This window comes from Bos taurus, unplaced genomic scaffold (assembly GCF_002263795.3).
Source record: "Bos taurus isolate L1 Dominette 01449 registration number 42190680 breed Hereford unplaced genomic scaffold, ARS-UCD2.0 Leftover_ScbfJmS_1899, whole genome shotgun sequence".
NCBI classification, from domain to species: Eukaryota; Metazoa; Chordata; class Mammalia; order Artiodactyla; family Bovidae; genus Bos; species Bos taurus.
In genome coordinates, this window is record NW_020190994.1 from 1,057,722 (window position 1) to 1,081,670 (window position 23,949).

Here is a 23,949-nt window from a genome sequence, read left to right on the forward strand (position 1 = left end):
ATTATAGTACATGTGATCATTTATTTAACAAATCCTCTACTGCTTGATCGGAGAAGGCAATGGCACCCCACTCCAGTACTCTTGCCTGGAAAATCCCATGGACAGAGGAGCCCAGTAGGCTGCAGTCCATGGGGTCGCTCATAGCCGGACAGGACTGAGTGACTTCACTTTCACTTTTTACCTTCATGCACTGGAGAAGGAAATGGCAACCCACTCCAGTATTCTTGCCTGGAGAATCCCAGGGACAGGGGAGCCTGGTGGGCTGCCATCTATGGGGTCGCACAGAGTCGGACACGACTGAAGCTACTTAGCAGTAGCAGCAGCAGCTACTGCTTGATATTTATGCAGCATCAAACAGTTAGCTATTATAAATAACTGTCTTAAATATCCCTGAAGCTAAATCTTTGCAAACAATCAACCATTGGAAGGCCTGATGCTGAAGCTCCAATACTTTGGCCACCTGACACAGAGAGTCAACTTATTGGAAAAGACCCTGATTCTGGGAAAGATTGAAAGCAGGAGGAGAAGGGGACAAAGGATGAAATGGCTGGATGGCATCACTGATACAATGAACATGAACTTGGGCAAACTGCAAGAGATGGTGAGGGATAGAGAAGCCTGGTATGTATCAGCCCATGGGGTCACGAAGAGTCAGGCATGACTAGGTGACTGAACAACAACAAGGTATGAACATTTTCAGGAGGAAGCTGTTAAACTGCTAAACTACTCCCAGAAGTATAATTCCATTTTCTGCTCCCACCCATTTCCCTGCATGTTCACAAATCCAGGTGATATAGCTTTGTTTTAGTCAACATCAACTTGATTCCAAGAAGTGGAATCACTTTCCCAGGATGTCTTGCTGGAGGCATAACAGCTCCTGGCTCCCCGTCCCGTGCACCTGCCTACTCTGGTCCATGTGCTCTCACTTCTCAGATTAAACTTCTGAATTCCAGCTCAGCACTCAACACTCCACCCCAGGATGTCTCTTCTACAAAACTGTCCTTCTAACCTCTCCATTCTTCATGTACATGAGTCAGCTTCCTTGGCATCAGTAGGTAGTGGTGAGGGTTGAATATAAAACTGTGTGTTACACACTCTGTAGTTCATTTTCCTGAGTGCTTTGCAGGTGTCTATGTCTTCATTCACTGTATCAGGACATCATACTTTTGCTTATGCTGGTCCCACCTCCTGGAATGCCTTTCACATGCATTCCCACCTGCTGAAACCCTAACCACACATCTCTAAGTCCATCTCACATGTCTAATTCCTTGGAAATGCTCTCCGTGTCTCCTCACGTGGGTTTGTTCCAACTCTAAGAGATGTTATGTCATTTTTTATATACATCTATAAAAATTGTGATCTCGTTCTAGCTTACAAAGCTAATATAGCCATTTTCTTGTTTCTTCAACTAGACTGTATATGTTGACATCAGGATCTGTGTTGGATTTGACTTTTTCTTATTTGTATTACCTGTGGTGCCCTGAGACAAAGAAACTTCCACTTGGAGCTGAGATTTTTAACTCAGGCCAGAGAAATTTATGGGAAATCTATTACCATATTATTTAGGTATAAGATAAATCAGAGACAGACACAGCAGATGGATCCTATAGCCATAAATACAACTTCAAATGGCTAACACCTCATTCTCACGGGACAGAAACCACTTTCCACAGCATAAGTGGTTATGCTCATTTTACAACCTATGAAAATGATGACCATTTTTGTCCAAGTATTTACTCTTGGTGCTTTACATGTCTTATCTTAAATTGTACATCAGGCCTACAGGTTACTTACTTTCACTTCCATTTTGCATAAGAAAAGATTTAGGCTTAGATAAATTAGTCTGTCTGAATATCAGAGCTAATAAGTAGCAGGATGTGACTCAAATCCACATATGTTGGCCTCTTTTCCATCTGCTGATGGGCCTCCTTATCCCCTGGATGGCCTGACAACTTATCATGCCCCTCTGTGTAGACAGAACAGAGAAAGTGGGGAGAAGTGTAGTTGTAGTTAAAGGAACAGGCCCACCATAGAGATCTTATGGTCAGAGAGTTAAAGCATGACGTGGACACAGGCATATATGTGGCAAGTGAGAGCGAAGAGGGTACCTGCAGGCAGGTGGACTAGCCATCAGCAGGAAGAACCAGTACCCACAGCCGGAATGAGAGAGAAATCTGCATAAGTGGGACATATGGTGCCTGGGGAATAGGCCAAACAGACTTCATGCCCTGCTTGGGGCAGAAAGACTCATTTTTGATCCCATCAGGTTGTGAAACAGCCGAATATACACTGCTACATGGGGCTGTCTCTGACTCCAGGTCCAGGCAGGGCTGAGTCTGTGGGAAATCCCTCCAGTCCCTGCAAGAGACTGGTGTGGGAAACGACAGAGAGCAGGATGAAAACTGCCTGTAATGAAGACAGACTCCACTGGAAAGACACAAATAATGTGATGGAATCACACAGAATTAGATTATAATGTAAAAGTGCAATTTATAGAGCATAAAAATAAGTAAATCTAGGGCCACAGAACATTCTAGAGCCTCTTGCTCAGCCGCAACAGAGATTTGGGAATACTTGAGTTCAATTTCAAACTGTCAAAGAACATTTCTTGAGAATCACAGGTTCATCAAAAACTGTCCATGGGAGAGAAAGGAAGAGGTCATGTTCAGATATGAATCTGAGTCAAGAGGTCTGGGTGAGCCTGAGACTCTGCATTTCTAAGAAGCTCCAGGATAGGCAGGTGCTGCTGGCCCTGACACCACAGTCTGAGACACAGGGAATTAGGAAGCCAGCAAGGGAAGGGGATGATCTGGGAGTGAAGGGAGCGGTTTTTAAGAAAATATTATGTAAAAAAGGGAAAAAGTAGTAAACTAATATTTTTGTACATTATAGCATGGTCTACTAAGCATCTGTAAAACTGTATCATCCAAATAATAGCTGTGAGCAAAAACAAAGCAAAATCAATCTACCTCAAGAACTGGACAATACTTTATTGTTCAGGACTCTCTAAAATGATCAAATCAACCACAAAATCATCTAAGTGAAAAATGAAGCTCATGTTCAGACTCTAACCAAGAAGTCTAGGGTGCTATTTGCCTCATGTTTATTTATTTATTTTCTGTTTGGCTGCGCTAGGTTCTGAGTGCTTTGCATGAGCTGTCTCTAGTTGTGACAAGTGAGGGCTACTCCTGCAGTGCACAGGCTCCTCACTGAGGGGGCTTCTGTTGTTGCTGAGCAAAGACTTCAGTAGTTGTGGCATGTAGGCTCAGTAATTGTGGTGCAGGGCTTAGTTGCTCAGTGGCATGTGGAATCTTCCCAGACCAGGGATTAAACCAGTGTCTCCTGCCTTGGCAGGCAAATTTTTATCTGCTGCACCACCAGGCAAGTCCTAGTTCTTTATTTTCACTTGCTATTTCTTCTGTGAATTAAAATTCTGCATAGTACCTACTATACTCTCCTATTGACTGTAACTTCTAGGAATTGGGATAGAAGAAGAAATGAGGGAAAGAAAATAAAGCCCCCCTTCTGCTGGGCTGGCTCACTCCCATGTCCCCATTGCCCACCCTCTGACAACAGCCTCTCTCAATCAAATCCAACACCAAAGGGGTGTCCTGGAGTGACTAGGGCTGGGACAGGTGAACAGGAGACCGAGCCTGGGATGTACACAGGTGGAGTGAAATCAATTCATGAACACACTGCCAGGGTATAATTTCCAAACACAGAAATGAAGCTAACAGTGATACTGAGAGTGGACAAAGGCACAGATCAAAAGTCAAGTTACTGAATTTATTAATTCAGTCTCCAAATTCATTTCTCCCTCAAACATTTTAGAATCTCAATGATCCTATGATTTATAGGTTTTAAGAAGGAAGAAGAAGAATCTGTTATGTTTCTAAGTTGTACTACAGAGTTTCTTAGATAATTCATATTTTATGGCTTTGGGGAAAATTTAAGACAAGTACAGGTTAACAGAATTACATTTACAACAGAAAACCTAACAGACACATTGTCTGAGTGTAAGTAAACATCACACACAGTGCTCTGAGGGAAATATTGTATCAAGAGCTGTGATTAATATTTTCCCGACACAGTAGTTCACCTTTTTCCTGACCTACAATGGAACTGGAAATAATTAGGACCAGCTTTTGCCCTGTGACTAACTGAAGCTGCTCCCTGGGTAACATTTAGGCATTAAATTGAATATTCTTTTATGTTACAAGGGTTTCATTCATTCAGTTCAGTTCAGTTTAGTCACTCAGTTGTGTCTGACACCTTGCGACCCCATGAATTACAGCACTCCAGGCCTCCCTGTCCATCACCAACTCCTGGAGTCTACCCAAACTCATGTCCATCCAGCCATCTCATCCTCTGTCATCCCCTTCTCCTCCTGCCCCCAATCCTTCCCAGCATCAGGGTCTTTTCCAATGAGTCAACTCTTCACATGAGGTGGCCAAAGTATTGGAGTTTCAGCTTCAACATCAGTCCTTCCAATGAACACCCAGGACTGATCTCCTTTAGAATGGACTGGTTGGATCTCCTTGCAATCTAAGGGAATCTCAAGAGTCTTCTCCAACACCACAGTTCAAAAGCATCAATTCTTCAGTACTCAGCTTTATTCACAGTCCTAATCTCACACCCATACATGACCACTGGAAAAATCATAGCCTTGACTAGACAGACCTTTGTTGACAAAGTAATGTCTCTGCTTTTTAATGTGCTGTCTAGGTTGGTCAGACAGGGAGGCCTGGCGTGCTGCAATTCATGGGGTCGCAAAGAGTTGGACACAACTGAGCAACCGAACTGAACTGAACTGAGGTTGGTCACAACTTTCCTTCCAAGGAGTAATTGTCTTTTAATTTCATGGCTGCAATCACCATCTGCAGTGATTTTGGAGCCTCCAAAAATAAAGTCTGACACTGTGTCTGCTGTTTCCCTATCTATTTGCCATGAAGTGATGGGATCAGATGCCATAATCTTTGTTTTCTAAACGTTGAGCTTTAAGCCAACTTTTTCACTCTCCTCTTTCACTTTTATCAAGAGGCTGTTTAGTTCCTCTTCACTTTCTGCCATAAAGTGGTGTCATCTGCATATCTGAGGTTATTGATATTTCTCCCAGCAATCTTGATTCCAGTGTGTGCTTCTTCCAGCCCAGTGTTTCTCATGATGTACTCTGCATATAACTTAAATAAGCAGGGTGACAATATACAGCCTTGATGTACTCCTTTTCCTATTTGGAACCAGTCTGTTGTTCCATGTCCAGTTCTAACTGTTGCTTCCTGACCTGCATATAGGTTTCTCAAAAGGCAGGTCAGGTGGTCTGGTATTCCCATCTCCTTCAGAATTTTCCACAGTTTATTGTGATCCATACAGTCAAAGGCTTTGCATTAATCAATAATGCATTAAATTATAGCTATTTTCCACTAGATGGGTCTGTGGGGTGGTAGGAGTTTTAAAGAGCAGTTCTTTCAGTTATTTACGGAGTTGTCGTGTGTGTGTGTGTGTGTGTGTGTGTGTGTGTGTGTGTGTGTGTGCTGGTTTCTGCTTGCTCACACCTGTATAACTCACTCAGCCTCACAACCAGAAGTCCCTCAGTACTCTCTCTGTGCCCTGCAGAATGCTACTTTCTGGGAACAAATATGAAAACAAGATGCTCCCTGATTTTACAAAGCCTCAAGGTACTATGAGATACAGATCCCAAATTACAAAGCACGCCACAGGTGCTATCTTTTCTTTTATTTATGATAAAATTCACATAACATAAAATTTAACTATTTTACCATTTTTAAGTGGTTAGTTTGGTGTTCAGTACGTTCACATTGCTGTGCAACCAAGCTTGAGAATTTTTTTCTGCCTTGTAAAACTGAAATTCATACCCATTAAATAAACAGCTCCCCATTTACCCTCCCCCAGTCCCTGGAGACCACCATCCTACTTCCTGTCTTCTTGGATTTTACTCTCTAGGAATCTCACACAAATGGAATTGGAGTATTCATTCCTTTTGTGTCTGGCTTATTTCATTTAGTAAGATGTCATGAAGGTTTATCCACAGGTCAGAATTTTCTTCCTTTTTAAGGCTGAATAATGCTTCACATAAGGATTTAGTTCCTTCCAAATTTTGGTTGCTATAAATATAGCTGTACCATAAATGCTATCTTGAAAGAATATATACGACACGAAGGAAGAACTGAGGATCTCAAAGATGCACTAGGATTGACTCAGAAAATGAGGAGATTTTCACCATCCAGATGACAGAGGGTCTGGGTCTCTGAGGCTGAGGGGCAGCATGTGCACTGCGAACAGGGAGGACGTGGTGCTTTGGGAGAAACTACACACAATCCGAGTTCAGGGGTGTGTGTGTGTCAAACAAACTGGCTGCAGAGGGAGGTGGGGAAGAGCTCCTAACACCTTGTCCAGTTCAGTCTCTTCTTCAGGATTCTGTCCTGATCCCAGCTGAGGGCCTCAAACTGAGTGCAGAAGGAACATCACAAGCAGACATGGATGCTGACAGGTCCAGGTCAAAGCCTCTCTGCCGTCTCCCACACAGATCTTCTCTGATCCCATCAATTTGCTTTTGACTTTGAGCCAATCTCTAGACCTTGCCTCCATCTGATACCATGATTCCTCACTGCTGACTGGGTTATTATTGAGGCTCTTCTCTGGTGGACACAGCTCACCCCATGGGCCCTGCTGGAGTGGACTTGAAGCTATGCTATGGTTCCAGCAGCAGCTCACCAGGCCAGTAAGGATCAGATCTGTGCTAAAGAAAGCAGCAGTCTGTGGTGGGAGGGCAGGGGGATGGCAGCTCAGTGTGGGTGAGTGGAGGACAAGGCTACAGGAAGGGCTAAGAGACAGAGAGGGAGGCTGCAACCAGAGGGCACCATGGGAGGAAGAGAAGATTTCAGAAATACAAACAAGTAAATATGGCAAGGAATGAAATATTGGAGAGTTAGGGCCAGGAAGACAAGGCTGACGTCCCAGACTTTGTATGAATAATCAGATGTCACATATAGTGTCCTGAATAAGGTTAAGATGGAGCCCTGGATCCCAGAGCCCATCAACCATCATGAGGGAACTCATGACACAGGGAAGAAATTTCTTGGTATCCCCATTCCATGGTCAGTTTCCAAGAAAGATTAGCCTACAATGTCACTGATCTAATCTGCATCCATTAGGAACAGAGTCCCCCTGACACACTGACAAAGAAGTCAAGAGCAGATGTGGTGCTAAATCTTTAGATTTTAAAATCTTTAAAATCTTCAGATTTTAAAAAGGCAAATGGCTTAAACTAACCTTTTGTCCTGGGTTAAATTTTGGATACATGTTCCACAATACCAGGGGCCCATCCGATGTATGCCTGAAGTACACTTTGTGAAGGGAAATCATTCCTTTGTTGGGCCAGGATGGTGGTGGACGATACTCAAGTTCCCAGGATGCTTCTTTCACAAGGTCTGTGTATTCAATCACCCTTTCTACTGAAATCATCTGAAACACGTATGACATCTCATGAGTTAGTATCAGAGAGTCTTGTTTATAGATGTCCAGACATTGTAAATGAAACCTTCTGCTTTTATACAGTTCAGAACAACAACCACAAAGATCTAGATTTAGATCTCAGCATCCACAAAGGACAGAAGTAGGAGTCTGATAAGGCCTTGGATGATTTAAAACTTATTCATCATCTTAAACACTTTTACATATGACTATTTCCTTCAATTTTATATTAAAGTTAAAAAATTAAAGAAATGCATGGTAAAATTTTATTGATCCTCCTTTCACATCTGAATTTTTTAAAAAAAGAATATTTTCAAAGAAAATAATACTTTTGGACACCAATTAGTAATGTGTGGCCACAGAAGGGCCACGTGTTACAGATGAACAGAACTGGATGATCATCAAACCTCATTTTAATAATCAGTCATTTTCTACTCTGTTATGAGCTTTCCTGATAGCTCAGTTCATAAAGAATTTGCCTGCAATACAGGAGACCCTGGTTCAATTTCTGGGTTGGGAAGTTCCCCTTGAAGAAGGGATAAGCTAACCACTGCAGTATTCTTGGCCTTGCCTTGTGGCTCAGCTGGTTAAGAATCCTCCTGCAATGCAGGTGACCTGGGTTTGATCCCTGGGTTGGGAAGATCCCCTAGACAAGGGAAAGGCTACCCACTCCAGTATTCTGGCCTGGAGAATTCCATGGACTGTATAGTCCATGGGGTCGCAAAGAGTCGGACACGACTGAGTGACTTTCACTACTTCTACTCTGTTAGAAGAAAGATATGGAAAAATTTCATTTTTATTATTTTTCTCCCTTTAGGAAAATGTACAAATATTCAAAAGTGTATAATGTTTCTTCTAAACAACCATGACTCCACACCTTAGAAAGCATATTCTGAGAGGGAGCCTATCCTACCAGGAAGAAGGGCCACCAGCAAATTCGGTGTTCAACACACACAAAAACAAACGATAAAATTGGAGATGGGTGGAGGAACATAGTAATTAAATAAACCTCAAAATATTGGAATATTTTCTTTTACCAAAAATGAGGAATTACCCATTAAGAAACAAATGCAAACAAGCTGCCAAGAAATTAGCTTACATTGTCTCCAGAATTTCAGAACCTCCCTCCTACAGAGACATTTATTGTATTTGAAGACAGTTTGTGATGAATACAAAACCTTCTGACATGGCATACACATGACTGAGAAAAATATGTGTATATTTTATTTTACATTAACTTTAAGCACATGGAAAGTTAAAGTGAAACTTGTTCAGTCATGCCCAACTCTTTGCAACCCCATGAACTGTAGCCTTCCAGGCTCCTCTGTCCATGGGGATTCTCCAGGCAAGAATACTGGAGTAGCCGTTCCCTTTACCATGGGATCTTCCCAACCGAGGGATCGAACCTGAGTCTCCTGTGTCTCCTGCATTGCAGGAGGATTCTTTACCATGTGAGCCACCAGGGAAGCCCTTAAGAAGATGGAGGAGAATGTAAAAAACTTTGTAAAATGATGTAAAAATAAGTTTCATTATTTTACATAAGAATTGCTTTTATGTCATATAACAGCAAGGAGACCTGAAAAGGCTAAGAACAGAAAAATAAACATCACCATGTTCTCAACTTCCACACTTTGCCTGACGCACCACTGGAAGATACTGGTAAGTGTGATGGTTAGTGACAGGACGAGACCAACATGCCCAGCATCCAAAGCTAAATGAGGAAGAAGAAGAAGAAAGTCAGTCTACTTCTCAACCCCTCACAGGTCCTTCTGTCACTCTACAAAGAAGACTCCTTTATTTTTATGATTTTCATTGGAGTATAGTTGATTTACAAAGTTGTGTTAGTTTCAGGTGTACAGTAAAGTGAATTAGCCAGACATATATGTAATCTGCTCTTTTAAAATTATTTTTCCACATACATCATTACAGAGTATTAAATAGAGTTCCCTGTGCTATACAGTAGGTCTTTTTTAGTTAGCTATTTTATAAATAGTAGCGAGAAGACTCCTTTATAATATTTAAATCATTTGTATGTAATGATAGTATTACTCATAATATTACTTCTGTTGTATGAGACAATAATAGTTTAAAAAAAAAAAAAAAACAAAAACACTATGAGGGACTTTCCTGGTGGTCCAATAGCTAAGACTCCGAGCTCCCAATGCAGGGGGTCCAGGTTCGATCCCTGGTCAGGGAACTAGATGGACTACATATGCCACAACTAAGAGTTCACATGCTGCAACTAAAGTCCTGCCTATTACAACTAAGACTGAAGATCCTGCATGCCCCAACTAAGACCCAGTACAGCCAAATAAATAAGTAATTTTTAAAAAATATTATGAATTTAGAAAGAACTAACAAAGTTGTTAGATTACAGAGGATGAAATAGTTGGATGGCATCACCAACTCAATGGACATGAGTTTGAGAAAACTCAGGGAGTTGGCAATGGACAGGGAGGCCCGGCGTGCTGCAGTCCATGGGGTCACAAAGAGTCAGACACGACTGAGCAATTGAACTGAACAAAGTTGTTCAGTCACTAAGTCATGTCTGATTCTGTGTCTCCATGGACTGCAGCACACCAGGCTTCCTGTCCTTCATTATCTCCTGGAGTTTGCTCAAACTCATGTCCATCGAGTTGGTGATGCCATCCAACCATCTCATCCTCTGCCACTCCCTTCTTCTCCTGCCTTCAATCTTTCCCAGTATCAGGGTCTTCTCTAATGAGTCAGTGCTTCTCATCTGGGGGTCAAAGTATCAGAGCTTCAGCTTCAGCATCAGTCCTTCTGGTGAATATTCAGGGTTGATTTCCTTTAGGATTGACTGGTTTGATCTCCTTACAGTCCAAAGGACTCTCATGAGTCTTCTCCAAAACCACAACTTGAAAGCATCAATTTTTTGGCCCTCAGCCTTTTTTAATGGCCCAACTCTTACATCTGTTGACAACTCTTACATGACTACTGGAAAAAATATACCTTCACTATGTGGATCTTTGTTCTCAAAGTGACATCTCTGCTTTGTAATATTCTGTCTAGATTTGTCATAGCTTTCCTTCCAAGAAGCAAACATCTTTTCATTCATGGCTGCAGTCACAGTTTGAAGAGATTTTTGGAATCCAAGAAAATAAAATATGTCACTGTTTTTAATTTTTCCCCAGATGGGACCGGATATCATGATCTTAGTTTTTTGAATGCTGAGTTTTAAGCCAGCTTTTTCACTCTGCTCTGTTACTTTCATCAAGAGGCTCCTCACTTTCTGTCATTAGAGTGATATCATCTGCATATCTGTGGTTATTGATATTTCTCCCAGAAATCTTGATTCCAGCTTGTGCTTCATCCAGCCCAGCATTTTGCATCATGTATTCTGCATATAAGTTAAATAAACATAGTGACAATATACAGCCTTGTCATTCTCCTTCTCCAGTTTTGAAGCAGTCCATTGTTCCTCATCCAGTTCTAACTGTTTCTTCTTGACTTTCATACAGGTTTCTCAGGAGACATATAAGATGGTCTGGTATTCCTATCTCTTTCAGAATTTTTCACAGTTTGTTGGGATCTACACAGTCAAAGCCTTTCACATAGTCAATGAAGCCGATGTTTTTCTGGAATTCCCTTGCTTTCTCTATGATCCAGTGAATACTGGCAATTTGATCTCTGGTTCCTCTGCCTTTCGTAAATCCAGCATGTATAGCTGGAAGTTCCAGATTCATGTACTGCTGAAGTCTTGTTTGAAGGGATTTTAATATAACCTTGAGTTCAGTTCAGTTCAGTCACTCAGTCGTGTCCAACCCTTTGCGACCCCATGAATCGCAGCACGCTAGGCCTCCCTGTCCATACCAACTCCTGGAGTTCACTCAGACTCATGTCCACTGAGTCAGTGATAACCTTACTAGCATGCAAAATGAGTGCAATTGTATGATAGTTTGAACATTCTCTGGAATTGCCTTTCTTTGGGATTGGAATGTAAACTGACCTTTTCCAATCCTGTGGCCACTGTTGAATTTTCCAAATTTGGTGGTATATTAAGTGCCGCACTTCAACAGAATCATCTTTTAGGAGTTTAAATTGCTCAGCTGGAATTCCATTACCTTCACTATCTTTGTTTGTAGTAATGCTTTGAAGTTAAGGTCCACTTGACTTCACATTCCAGGATGTCTGGCTTAGGTGAGTGACCACATCATCATGGTTATCCAGGTCATTAAGATATTTTCTGTACAGTTCTTCTGTGTATTTATGCAATCTCTTCCTAATCTCTTCTGCTTCTCTTAGATCCTTACCATTTTCATTATTTATCATATTAATCCCACCTGGATTGAGATACACTTGACAGAATAATATAGGTGAGGATGTCATTGCTCAGATTTTTATCCTTATGCTTCAATTATCATTATGTAATTTCACTTTCTATGTCCAGTGTAGCTGCAATTGAAATCACAAAAACAAGGCAATGGGTTTTGCAACACAAGGCAATGCTTTTAAATCTAAAAAATTACTCTCATTTTTGCATTAAAGACTATGATTCAGGGTTCTTGCTATGGAATAGAGAGGGATGGTGAATTCATGACACACATTCCAACAACTCCTCATCTGTGACCCACACAGCAGTGAGGATGTTGTTTTTGCTACAGAGACTCTTTCTAACACCATTACACTGGACCCCTACAACCAAGAGATCCAAGGAGCCCTAAAGCTAAAACCTATAACCTAAACTGTCAGTTCAGTTCAGTTGCTCAGTCCTGTCTGACTCTTTGTGACCCCATGAATTGCAGCATGCTAGGCCTCTCTGTCCATGACGAACTCCTGGAGTTCACTCAAACTCATGTCCATCGAGTCCGTGATGCCATCCAGCCATCTCCTCCTCTGTCGTCCCCTTCTCCTCCTGCCTCCAATCCCTCCCAGCATCAGAGTCTTTTCCAATGAGTCAACTCTTCACATGAGGTGGCCAAAGTACTGGAGTTTCAGCTTTAGCATCACTCCTTCCAAAGAACACCCAGGGCTGATCTCCTTTAGAATGGACTGGTTGGATCTCCTTGCAGTCCAAGGGACTCTCAAGAGTCTTCCCCAACACCACAGTTCAAACATATCAATTCTTCAGCACTCAGCTTTCTTCACAGTCCAACTTTCACATCCATACATGACCAAAGGAAAAACCATAGCCTTGACTAGCAGACCTTTGTTGGCAAAGTAATGTCTCTGCTTTTCAATATGCTATCTAGGTTGGTCATAACTTTCCTTCCAAGGATTAAGCGTCTTTTAATTTCATGTCTGCAATCACCATCTGCAGTGATTTTGGACCCCCCAAAAATAAAGTCTGACACTGTTTCCACTGTTCCCCCATCTATTTCCCATGAAGTGATGGGACCAGATGCCATGATCTTTGTTTTCTGAATGTTGAGCTTTAAGTCAACTTTTTCACTCTCCACTTTCACTTTCAGCAAGAGGTTTTTAGTTCCTCTCCACTTTCTGCCATAAGGGTGGGGTCATCTGCATATCTGAGGTTATTGATATTTCTCCTGGCAATCTTGATTCCAGCTTCTGCTTCTTCCAGCCCAGCGTTTCTCATGATGTACTCTGCATATAAGTTAAATAAACAGGGTGACAATATACAGCCTTGATGTATTCCTTTTCCTATTTGGAGCCAGTCTGTTGTTCCATGTCCAGTTCTAATTGTTGCTTCCTGACCTGCATATAGGTTTCTCAAGAGGCAGGTCAGGTGGCCTGGTATTCCCATGTCTTGAAGAATTTTCCACAGTTTATTGTGATCCACATAGTCAAAGGCTTTGGCATAGTCAATAAAGCAGAAAAAGATGTTTTTCTGGAACTCTCTTCCTTTTTCCATGATCCAGCGGATGTTGGCAATTTGATCTCTGGTTCCTCAGCCTTTTCTAAGCTGTACAGAAAGCTGAATAGTAAACTTGGTTCTCTGTATCCAACTACAGGACACTACCTGGGATGTTCAGAAGGTCATCCTGCTACAGTTATGTAGACCTCAACCCATTCAAAGAAAGATAAAAAGAAAAAAGATCTCCTCGATGACCTACTGTAAACAAACAAACAAACAACCTACTTAAGCAATCTACAGATTCAATGCAATCCCTATTCAATTACCAATGGCATTTTTCATAGAATTAGAACAAAAAAGTTTACATTTTGAATGGAAACACAAAATACCATAAATAGCCAATGTAATCTTGAGAAAGAAGAAAAATGAAGCTAGGAAGAATCATGCCCCCTGTCTTTACACTATATTACAAAGCTACAGTAACAGAAAGTGGCACCAAATGCTATGTGGCACCAAAATCAGAAATACAGATCAACAGAACAGGACAGAAAGTCCGGAGATAACCCCCAGGCACCTATGATCACTTATGACAAAGTAAGCAAGAATATACAACGGAGAAAAGACTGTTTCTTCAATAATTGGTGCTGGGAAAACTGGACAGCTACATGTAAAAGAATAAAATTAGAACTTTTCCTAACATCATACAGAAAAATAAACTCAAAATGGATTACAGATGTAAATGTAAGACCAGACACTACAAAACTTTTAGATGAAAACATAGGGAGAACTCTCTCTGACATAAATTGCAGCACCTCCTAGAGTAATGAAAATAAAATAAAACATAAACAAATGGGACCCAATTAATCTTAAAAGCTTTTGCATAGCAAAGAAAACCATAAAAAATACCAAAGACAGTCTTCAGAATGGGGAGAAATATTTGCAAACAAAGTGACTTACAAGGGATGACTCTCCAAAATATACAAACAGCTTATGCAGTTCAATATAAAAATAAATAAATAAACAAAAAATCCAAAAAAATGGGCAGAAGATTAAAAGAGATGGTCTCCAAAGAAGAAACACAGATGGCCAAAAAAAAAAAAAAAGCATGAAAAGATGGTCAACATCTCTAATCGTTAGAAAAATGTATATCAAAACTACAGTGAAAAAAAATGAAAAAAATGCAAAAAACTACAGTGAGGTTTCAACTTACCACAGTCAGAATGACCATCATCAAAACAATAAATACTGGAGAGGATGTGGAGAAAAGGGAACCCTCCATCACTGTTGGTGGGAATGTAAACTGGTAAAGCCACTATGGATAAAAATATGGAGGTTCCTTTAAAAACTAAAAAGAGAGCTACCATATGATCCAGCAATCCCACTCCTGGGCATATATCCAGAGAAAACCATACTTCTAAAAGATACATCCACCCTTATGATCACTGTAGCACTCTTTACAATAGCCAGAACATAGAAGCAACCTAAATGTCCATTAACAGAGTAATGGATAAGGAAGATGCGCTATTATACATATAGTGTAATATTACTCAGCCATAAAAAAGAGTGAAATAATACCATTTGCAGCAACATGGCTGGACCTAGAGATTTTCATACTGAGTGAAGTAAGTCAGACAGAGAAACAGAGAATATGACATTGCTTATATATGGAATATAACAAAAGGCTACAAATGAACTTATCTACAAAACAGAAGTAGTGTAATAGATGTAGAAAATAAACTTATGGTTAACAGGGGATAAGTGAGGGGAGGGATAAATTGGAAGACTGGGATTGACACATACAACTATATATAAAATATTAAAATAGATAACTAATAAGAAACTACTGTACAGTACAGAGAACTCGGTAATGGCCTACATAAGAAAGAACCTAAAAAAGAGTGGATATATGTATATGTACAGCAGATTGACTTTGCTGTACATCGGAAACTAAGACAACAGTGTAAATGAACTATACCCCAATAAAACTTAAAATAAAAATGAAAGAATGTCCTGAGCGAGCCAAAGCAGGGGCCCAAGGCACCAAAGGTCTGCTGGAGCAGGCACGTCATACCTGGACTTTGCTCCTAAGGACTCTGAAAGTGAAAAATAGAAATTCTTTCTAAAAGACAGTTCATTTGAAGTATTAATCAAAATGCAAATTACTAAAAAAAAAATATACATTCACCCCAATGTTCATGGGGTATGGAAAAAGAATCTTTAAAAAGTGGATATATGTATAACAGAGTCACTTGGCCATACACCTGAAGCTAACACATTGTAAATCAACCATATGCCAATCATTTTTTTAATGGCCTCAAAAAGACCTACTGTAAATAAATAAGTAAATTAAAAAAAAGATAAAAGTTCTCATTAAGACACAAACAACTTCTCATGGACCACACTGTGGAGTCACGTACTGCAGACACTTTAATACAATTCATTAGAACCAAAGAGTATATATTAGACATGATGATTAGAGTTTAATAACTACAAAAAAAGCTAAAAAGTGTAAACATACCACAAATATTCACATCTGTACTTACATTCTACCAGAATCAGGGCCCCAAAAGCAACAGCAGTGACAAAGATGGCACAGATGACATCTAGATACACAGCGAGCCATCGGGACGTCGTCAAAAGCAGGAACCAAGCCTCTGGATTTGTGAACCATAATAAGTGTAATACAAAAACTATGTTAGCTGCTTCTCATGAGGGAGAATATTTTCTCAGTTGAGCTACAGAAGATTTTACACAGGTAGGACAGCAAAGTTACATACCCAAGGAACCTGAAGATTCTAGAAAACTAGGTTCTAACACAAGACAATGTATGAGACACACAGAAATCAGTCCAGGAAGCATGAATTGAAAACTTCAACCCACAGGTTATCAACAGAAATAAGATCAGAAGAAGGAAGATGGGGAATCGTCTCATCTGTGCATTTCCTGCAGTGCTGGGCCTCAGCGTGAAGATCATCCTCTCACAGGGTCGACTGCTCCCAGCTCTCACACAGCAGAGAGCACAGCTCACACTGTTTCCAGCACCTTCTGCCCTCACCACAGGGCCCTGCAGTGTTTATTCTTAGGATCCAGTGTCTATATGACCATCAGCTAACAGGATCTGCATGTGACTTTCAAAATGCCATTTTTATCTTCAAAATACAATAATTATCAGAAAGTTTGGCTTGGATTTTATAGACTTGGAGGAAATTCTGAATTTTCTACCTAGGGAAAAATTTCACTGATTAAAAACATAATCAAGTGGGTGGCAAATCAGGAAATTATTTCCTCAATCACATGTGCCACCCTCCACGCTCTGAAAAGTCAGCAAACCGCAGTCTGGAGGGTGAGAACAGCCACCACCTGGTTCTGTAAATAAACTTTTATTGGAACACAGAAACCGCCATTTTCTGATGTATTATCTTTGCCTGTCTTTGTGCTACAACAGCAAAGGTGAGTAGTTGCAACAGACACAGTACAGCACACAAGCCTACAATATTTTCTATCTGGATCTTCACAAAAAAGAAGTTTGCTGACTCTTACCCTAAAGAGACAGAAGTCTACAGGGCACAGTGATGCAAGGACAATGCGAGCCAGTCAGGGGAGAAAAGCAGGGAATGACAGGGAAGAAGGGAGCACTGAGGGGATGCTGAGAGGAAGGGGTGGGGGAGGCAGGTGTGCAGAGGGGGATGAGGAGTGACACAGAGAGAGGTGTGGGCAGCCAGGCCACCTGAGAGGGAGGTCAGCCTCAGAAGGGAGCACATCCCATCCTTTGAAAACATCTCCAGAAACTTACAGACCTGAGTGCAAATCCTGGTGTGCATCAAACAGTTCCTGAAACTTCTGTTCAGCTTTATACGCCCGGATGGTCCAGAGTCCCCGGAGAGAAGATGCTAAGTGGGAAAATACCGGGCTCCGTGCTGGGGAAGCAGAGACAGAGAAGGTCAAGAAGGCTGGATGCAAGGAAACCCACTGCCTCCCGGGCTCTGTGGTCACACATCCCACCAAAGAGAATCCTCCATGTGACCCTCAAAGTCCTGCTCACATCAAGCTTCACTTTAATGACCTGGGAATGAAAGCTTCTCCTTGAAACTATCTTTGATCAAGTTCAAATCACAGCTAGATTTAGATAAAGAAATTATTGTTCTTTCATCAAGATCCTCTCACATACGCCTCCCTCCAAATTCTTCTGGCATCTCATCAGGTGGAAATTGTTGACAATTTTTTAAAAATATATTGAAGTACAGTTGATTTACAATAATGTTCTAGTTTAAGGTATATAGTACAGTCATTCAGTTATTTTTTTCAGATTTTATTTCATTACAGGTTAATACAAGATACTGAATAAACTTCCCTGTGCTTTGCAGTAATTCCTTGTTGTTGTCTATCTGACACATTAATAGCAATATGTCTATTAATCCCATACTTCTAACTTGTTCTTCCCTCTCTCCCAATCCCCTTTGCCAACTGTAAGTTTGTTTTCTATGTCTCTGAGTCTATTTCTATTTTGTGTACAGATTCATTTGTATTATTTTTAGATTCCATATATAAGTGATATCATATTTATCTTTCTCTGACTTACTTTACAAATAATAATATTCCCAAGTCCATCAATGTTGCTGAAAATGGTAATATTTCATTATTTATCATGGGTGAGTAATTACTGTTCACTAATTTTTGAATCAGTAGCCTTTTAAAATTTAATTCCTAATTAGAGTCCTCACCACACTGAATTTTGTTGAGTAACCTGTGGGCCGTCTCCTCCTTAGATGAGTAACCTAAGGGCTGGGATAGAGTCAGTACATCCCCCATCCTGTACCAGAGCCAGACACAGGACATGGTGAGATAAATAAGGGGAGTGGACAGTCTGCTGCCTCCCCCGTCGTGGGCCTCTCTCTGCACCTGTGCCAGGAGCCTCTGTGTGGGTCACAGAGCACCTGGCACTGCCCCGCCCTTGTGCCCACAGGACCCGACAGACAAGGAGCCTTTGAACAGTCTTGACTTCCATTCCAGGAACCTGATGGACATTTTATTAGCTGTCTGCTAGATACCTGTCCTGGTGTTCTGAGGTCACTGTGGCATGTGACACATCAATCTTTTAGAATCTGACAGTGGCCTTAGTGGCCATTCTCTTTTGAGTGACTTCATGTGGATTTGGGCCTGGTGTCACATGACTGACCATTCATTTCCTGCCTTCTTCTCTAAGAGCACACAGACTATAAGCACCAAGGTCAGGCTCCTGCCTATCAGGGAACAGGTGGGCTGCAGGCTGCCAAGCAGGGAGGACACTTCTGGTGGGGTTTTCATTCTTCCCATGAATGAGGTTGTAACTTGCTGTTGTCAGGGGCACATAGTGAGCCTGTGACCTCTGTCTGAGGTGAGTGATAACTTGTGCTGTATCAGCAGGAAATACTGACATCACTTTGTTACCTGTGTGTCTCCTAGAGAAGACCTGTTAGTACAATTAGGTTGTTTATGGGAAGTTAGTAATGCATCTTACAGGAGGCTACAGAGATTTTATAAAATGATGGGGAAATAATCAAGGGGGAAACTCCAAACTGTTTTCAGGTCCTCACTTTTTAGTCCAGTATCTGAATGCCTGTCTGATGACAGTTCAGCCAGTACCAACATGCATCTGGGCACTGCACATTTAAAGGAGTTGAGGTACAAATAGGTAAATACACAGAACCTCCTCTTGTGTTTAGTGTTCCCAATTCTATAAGGAAGGAAGGAGCAGGCTTCCTTCTGTGAGACACTGGGGCTCAGACAGAATGGGGAAGCCCTCAGCTGGGGGAGGACAGCTTGGGCTGGGGACCAGGTGACCATCCATTTAGCCCTAGGATGAGATGGTTGGATGGCATCACCAACTCAATGGACATGACTTTGAGCAAACTCTGGGAGATGGTGAAGGACAGGGAAGCCTGGGATGCTACATGTAGTCCATGGGATCAAAGAGTCAGACACAACTGAGGGACTGAACACAACCACCACCACCACCTAGATAGAGAACATAAACATTCTAATCAACTGGCTACCGCATATGGTTATCTGAGGTGTGCAGGATGGGGTACCTGGATTAAATGTATTGTCTAACTTGTTTTATTGACTATGCCAAAGCCTTTGACTGTGTGGATCACAATAAACTGTGGAAAATTCTGAAAGAGATGGGAATACGAGACCACCTGACCTGCCTCTTGAGAAATCTGTATGCAAGTCAGGAATCAACAGTTAGAACTGGACATGGACTAAAAGACTGGTTCCAAATAGGAAAAGGAGTACGTCAAGGCTGTATATTGTCACCCTGCTTATTTAACTTCTGTGCAGAGTACATCATGAGAAACGCTGGGCTGGATGAAGCACAAACTGGAGTCAAGATTGCTGGGAAAATATCAATAACCTCAGATATGCAGATGACACCACCCTTATGGCAGAAAGTGAAGAGGAACTAGAAAGCCTGTTGATGAAAGTGAAAGAGGAGAGTGAAAAAGTTGGCTTAAAGCTCAATATTCAGAAAACGAAGATCATGGCATCTGGTCCCATCACTTCATGGGAAATAGATGGGGAAACAGTGGAAATAGTGTCAGACTTTATTTTTCTGGGCTCCAAAATCACTGCAGATAGTGACTGCAGCCATGAAATTAAAAGACGCTTACTCCCTGGAAGGAAAGCTATGACCAACTTAGATAGCATATTAAAAAGCAGAGGCATTACTTTGCCTACAAGGTCTGCTAGTCAAGACTATGGTTTTTCCAGTAGTCATGTATGGATGTGAAAGTTGGACTGTGAAGAAAGCTGAGCGCCGAAGAATTGATGTGTTTGAACTGTTGTGTTGGAGAAGACTCTTGGAGTCCCTTGGACTGCAAGGAAATCCAGCCAGTCCATTCTGAAGGAGATCAGCCCTGGGTGTTCTTTGGAAGGAATGATGCTAAAGCTGAAACTCCAGTACTTTGGCCACCTCATGTGAAGATTTGACTCATTGGAAAATACTCTGATGCTGGGAGGGATTGGGGGCAGAAGGAGAAGGGGACGACAGAGGAATGAGATGGCTGGATGGCATCACCAACTTGATGGACGTGGAGTTTGAGTGAACTCTGGGAGTTGGTGATGGACAGGCGACGCCTGTCATGCTGCAATTTATGGGGTCACAAAGAGTCGGACACGTCTGAGCCACTGAAATGAACCTGAACTTAACTTGTTTCACCCTACTCGTGCAAAAAATCCAAAATAATCCACAATGATGGTGCCAAGTTCTCAGACTCTTCAGATCAAATACTGAGAAAGTCCATGTACTGCTTCTTGACAAAAGCCTCAGAAGGAGCCATTTCTCCACTTCCACGTGAATGGGAAATAGCTCTTGCCCCATGCAAAATTCTGTCAAATATTCTTTCTGGAACAACCTCTCTCTCAATGTGCCAGAGACCTGCTTTGCAATAAGACTATGAATGACTTCATTTCATGAGTGGTCTCCAAACCATAAAACGTCTGAACCCTGTCTACACAGAAGACTGGATGGAGCTCATCACTTCCTCTTCTGCCTCCCCAGGTCCTACCATCCCACTGAGTCATATAGGTAGAACTGCACACACACCTGGACTCTACTGCTCCCCATCCATCCAAACACCTCGCCAAACTCGACCTCACAGGAGGTTAGCTGCTTCTCTTGATGAATGAAAAATGTCTTCTATAGATTTTATTGAAACTGATGATCACTATTCTTTTTGCAAATAAAGGTAAGTACCTCAAGTGTTTATTATTAAAAACAAAACATACAAATGCCACCATAAAACAACTCCTTTGACTGATGAACTGAGATTTTTTTCCACTTAGTAGATACAGAGAAGCATGACACTCAACATGAGTCTGTTCTTGGCTTGGTTTCTAGAAGGTTAAGTTGGTATTAATCTCCAATAATTATTCAAGGTTGAGGTCTCTGATGCAAACATATTCTCTCCTTACTTTTTGGTTATTTTTTATAACTTTTAAAAATATATAACAATCTATTTTCCTTATTTTTGTTTTAATACTGATGAAATGGTGTGCAATAATAAGAGAAAAATTTGATTATTTCATCATCTGTGATTACCTGTAGAATAGACTAATAAATCATAAAATGTGTTCCCCATTATTCTTTTTTTTTTTGCTGTATTTTGCAGGAATCTGGTTCCCAACCAGGACTAAAGTGGTGGCCCCCACAGTGGAAGCACAGAGTTCTTAATCACAGAACCACCAGGGACGCCTTTGTTCCCCCACTATTCTAAAACTAGGAAGGTGAATGGAATTATCAAACTAAATACATACTGAAGCCGATCCCCCTCCTGTGTTCTCCTAGGGGATTATTTTCAGCATCATTTATATGAATAGCTTTGAGAAAGGGGAACACAAACAGTGTGGTTCAATTCAGTTCAGTTGCTCAGTTATGTCAGACTCTGTGACCCCATGAACTGCAGCACGCCAGCCCTCCCTGTCCATCACCAACTCCGGAGTCCACCCAAACCCATGTCCATTGAGTCGGTGATGCCATCCAACCATCTCATCCTCTGTCGTCCCCTTCTCCTCCTGCCCTCAATCTTTCCCAGCATCAAGGTCTTTTCAAATGAGTCAGCTCTCCGCATCAGGTGGCCAAAGTATTGGAGTTTCAAACGCTTCAAAATCAGTCCTACCAATGAACACCCAGGACTGATCTCCTTTAGGATGGACTGGTTGTATCTCCATGCAGTCCAAGGGACTCTCAAGAGTCTTTTCCAACACTATAGTTCAAAAGCATCAATTCTTCCCCACTCAGCTTTCAAACAGTGTGGTTATCACCCCAAATACTGAAAATGACCAAGAGCAGACATGAAAATAAAAGGGCTTATCTTTTCAATAGGGCTCCCCTGGTGACTTAGATATCAGAGTCCACCAGCAATGCAGGAGAGCTGGGTTCAACCCCTGGGTCAGGAAGATCCTCTGGAGAAGGGAATGGCTATCCACTCCAGTATTCTTGCCTGGGGAATTCCATGGACAGAAGAGCCTGGTGGGCTACAAACCATGCAGTCTCAAAAGAGTCAGACATGATTAAGTGACTAACACACATCTTTCCAATACTTTTAACAACTGTAACTTACTAGAACATGTGAAAGAATATTTTTTTTCAAATATATCACTTTTGACATATATTTCCTGAGGTCTCCTTTCCTTTCCCTAATCTTTTCCTTTCCTTGTCATTTGGTAACTTTCAGTTCAGTTCAGTTCAGTCACTCAGTCGTGTCCAACTCTTTGTGACTCCATGAACCGCAGCACGCCAGGCCTCCCTGCCCATCACCAGTTCCCAGAGTTACCCAAACTCATGTCCATTGAGTCAGTGATGCCATCCAACCATCTCATCCTCTATTGTCCTCTTCTCCTCCCGCCTTCAATCTTTCCAGCATCAGGGTCTTTTCAAATGAGTCAGCTATTTCATATCAGGTGGCCAAAGTATTGGAGTTTCAGCTTCAACATCAGTCCTTCCAATGAAACACTCAGGACTGATCTCCTTTAGGATGGCCTGGTTAGATTTCTTTGCAGTCCAAGGGACTCTCAAGAGTCTTCTCTCCACACCACCATGGTTCAAAAGCATCAATTCTTCAGTGCTCAGCTTTCTTTTGAAGAACAATTCTCTATTTTCCTTCTACATTAGTTCCAACATGATGAAATACTTTCAAGAATAGTATTAACAGAGTGGATACTCTGTGTTAGGACATAGGTCATGAACAAGACAGAAATGGTTCTTGTCTTCATGGTGCTCACATCCATCCTCCTTGGGATAAAATGCAAAGGGCAGCTGACCCGCTGCCAGCCCATTTGCCTTAAGGGCCAAACCTACTCTCAGGGGCCATAACTTTCAATCACCTAATGTTAACAGTGAGAAATCCCATAGAACAGTCTGCAGAGTTTCAGGGGTCTGGTTAATTGAGGCATAAATGGAAGATAGACTACACTTCCATCCCAACCTGAGAGCCCTGATACTCACTTGTACATTCCAGGCGTTTCACATCTCGTGATGTCTCTAAGAAATATCGTCCGAAGAAAAAAGAAAATGGATTGCCAAGGGGAATCACAGGTATAGCAGTCCAAGGGAATTGCAGCCACCATCACGCCCACCACACCAATCACAAGTAGAAATGTCTGAAATAGCGAAAATACAGAGGCCTTCATGTCAAGGATACTTTTCAAAAGATAAATTTTATTGATATTGTTAGGATTAAACTCCTTTCCTTGAAACTGTTGAAACAGCAGGGGAATGCTTTCCCTTCCAAAGAAATAGAAGTATAGGTGGTCCTCATGATGTTTATTGCATGCACCAAACACTGCTGATAAGAACTCTCTAGTATCAGCTCTTGTGATACACTCAGTAGCCCTTTGAGCAGGAATTATTATTTTTAACAGATGAGACTATTTGAGGCTGCAGAGAGTAGGAGCTGCATCTCAAACTATCAGGAGTCAGCAGGTGTTATGACGTAGAGAAGGAGTGAGCAAGCATTACAGATGAGGAATCCAGTTGCTTCAGCTATCCATGTAGGGATAAAAGAAGTGGTTTAATCACTTTCACTTTCACTTTCATGCATTGGGAGAAGGGAAATGGCAACCCACTCCAGTGTTCTTGCCCTGGAGAATCCCAGGGATGGGGAGCCTGTGGGCTGCCGTCTATGGGGTTGCACAGAGTC

At 41.6% G+C, this 23,949-nt stretch overlaps 1 protein-coding gene across 3 annotated transcripts in view; it reads right to left on the bottom strand.

Annotated features, from left to right (window-relative positions):
* The window catches only part of LOC132344757 (ATP-binding cassette sub-family C member 4), a 69,815-nt gene extending 51,571 nt beyond the window's left edge, over positions 1-18,244 (bottom strand). The window contains exons 1-5 of one of the 3 annotated variants that reach the window (XM_059884445.1): positions 17,992-18,244; positions 17,068-17,187; positions 15,814-15,924; positions 9,102-9,202; positions 7,291-7,482 (exon numbers count right to left, since the gene is read on the bottom strand). In XM_059884445.1, the coding sequence (XP_059740428.1) occupies positions 7,291-7,482; positions 9,102-9,202; positions 15,814-15,924; positions 17,068-17,187; positions 17,992-18,106 (639 nt within the window). In that variant the 5' untranslated portion in view covers positions 18,107-18,244. The remainder of the gene's footprint in view (positions 1-7,290; positions 7,483-9,101; positions 9,203-15,813; positions 15,925-17,067; positions 17,188-17,991) is intronic. The other 2 variants (XM_059884443.1, XM_059884444.1) reach the window with 2 other exon arrangements.
* Between the last annotated feature and the right edge of the window lie 5,705 nt (positions 18,245-23,949).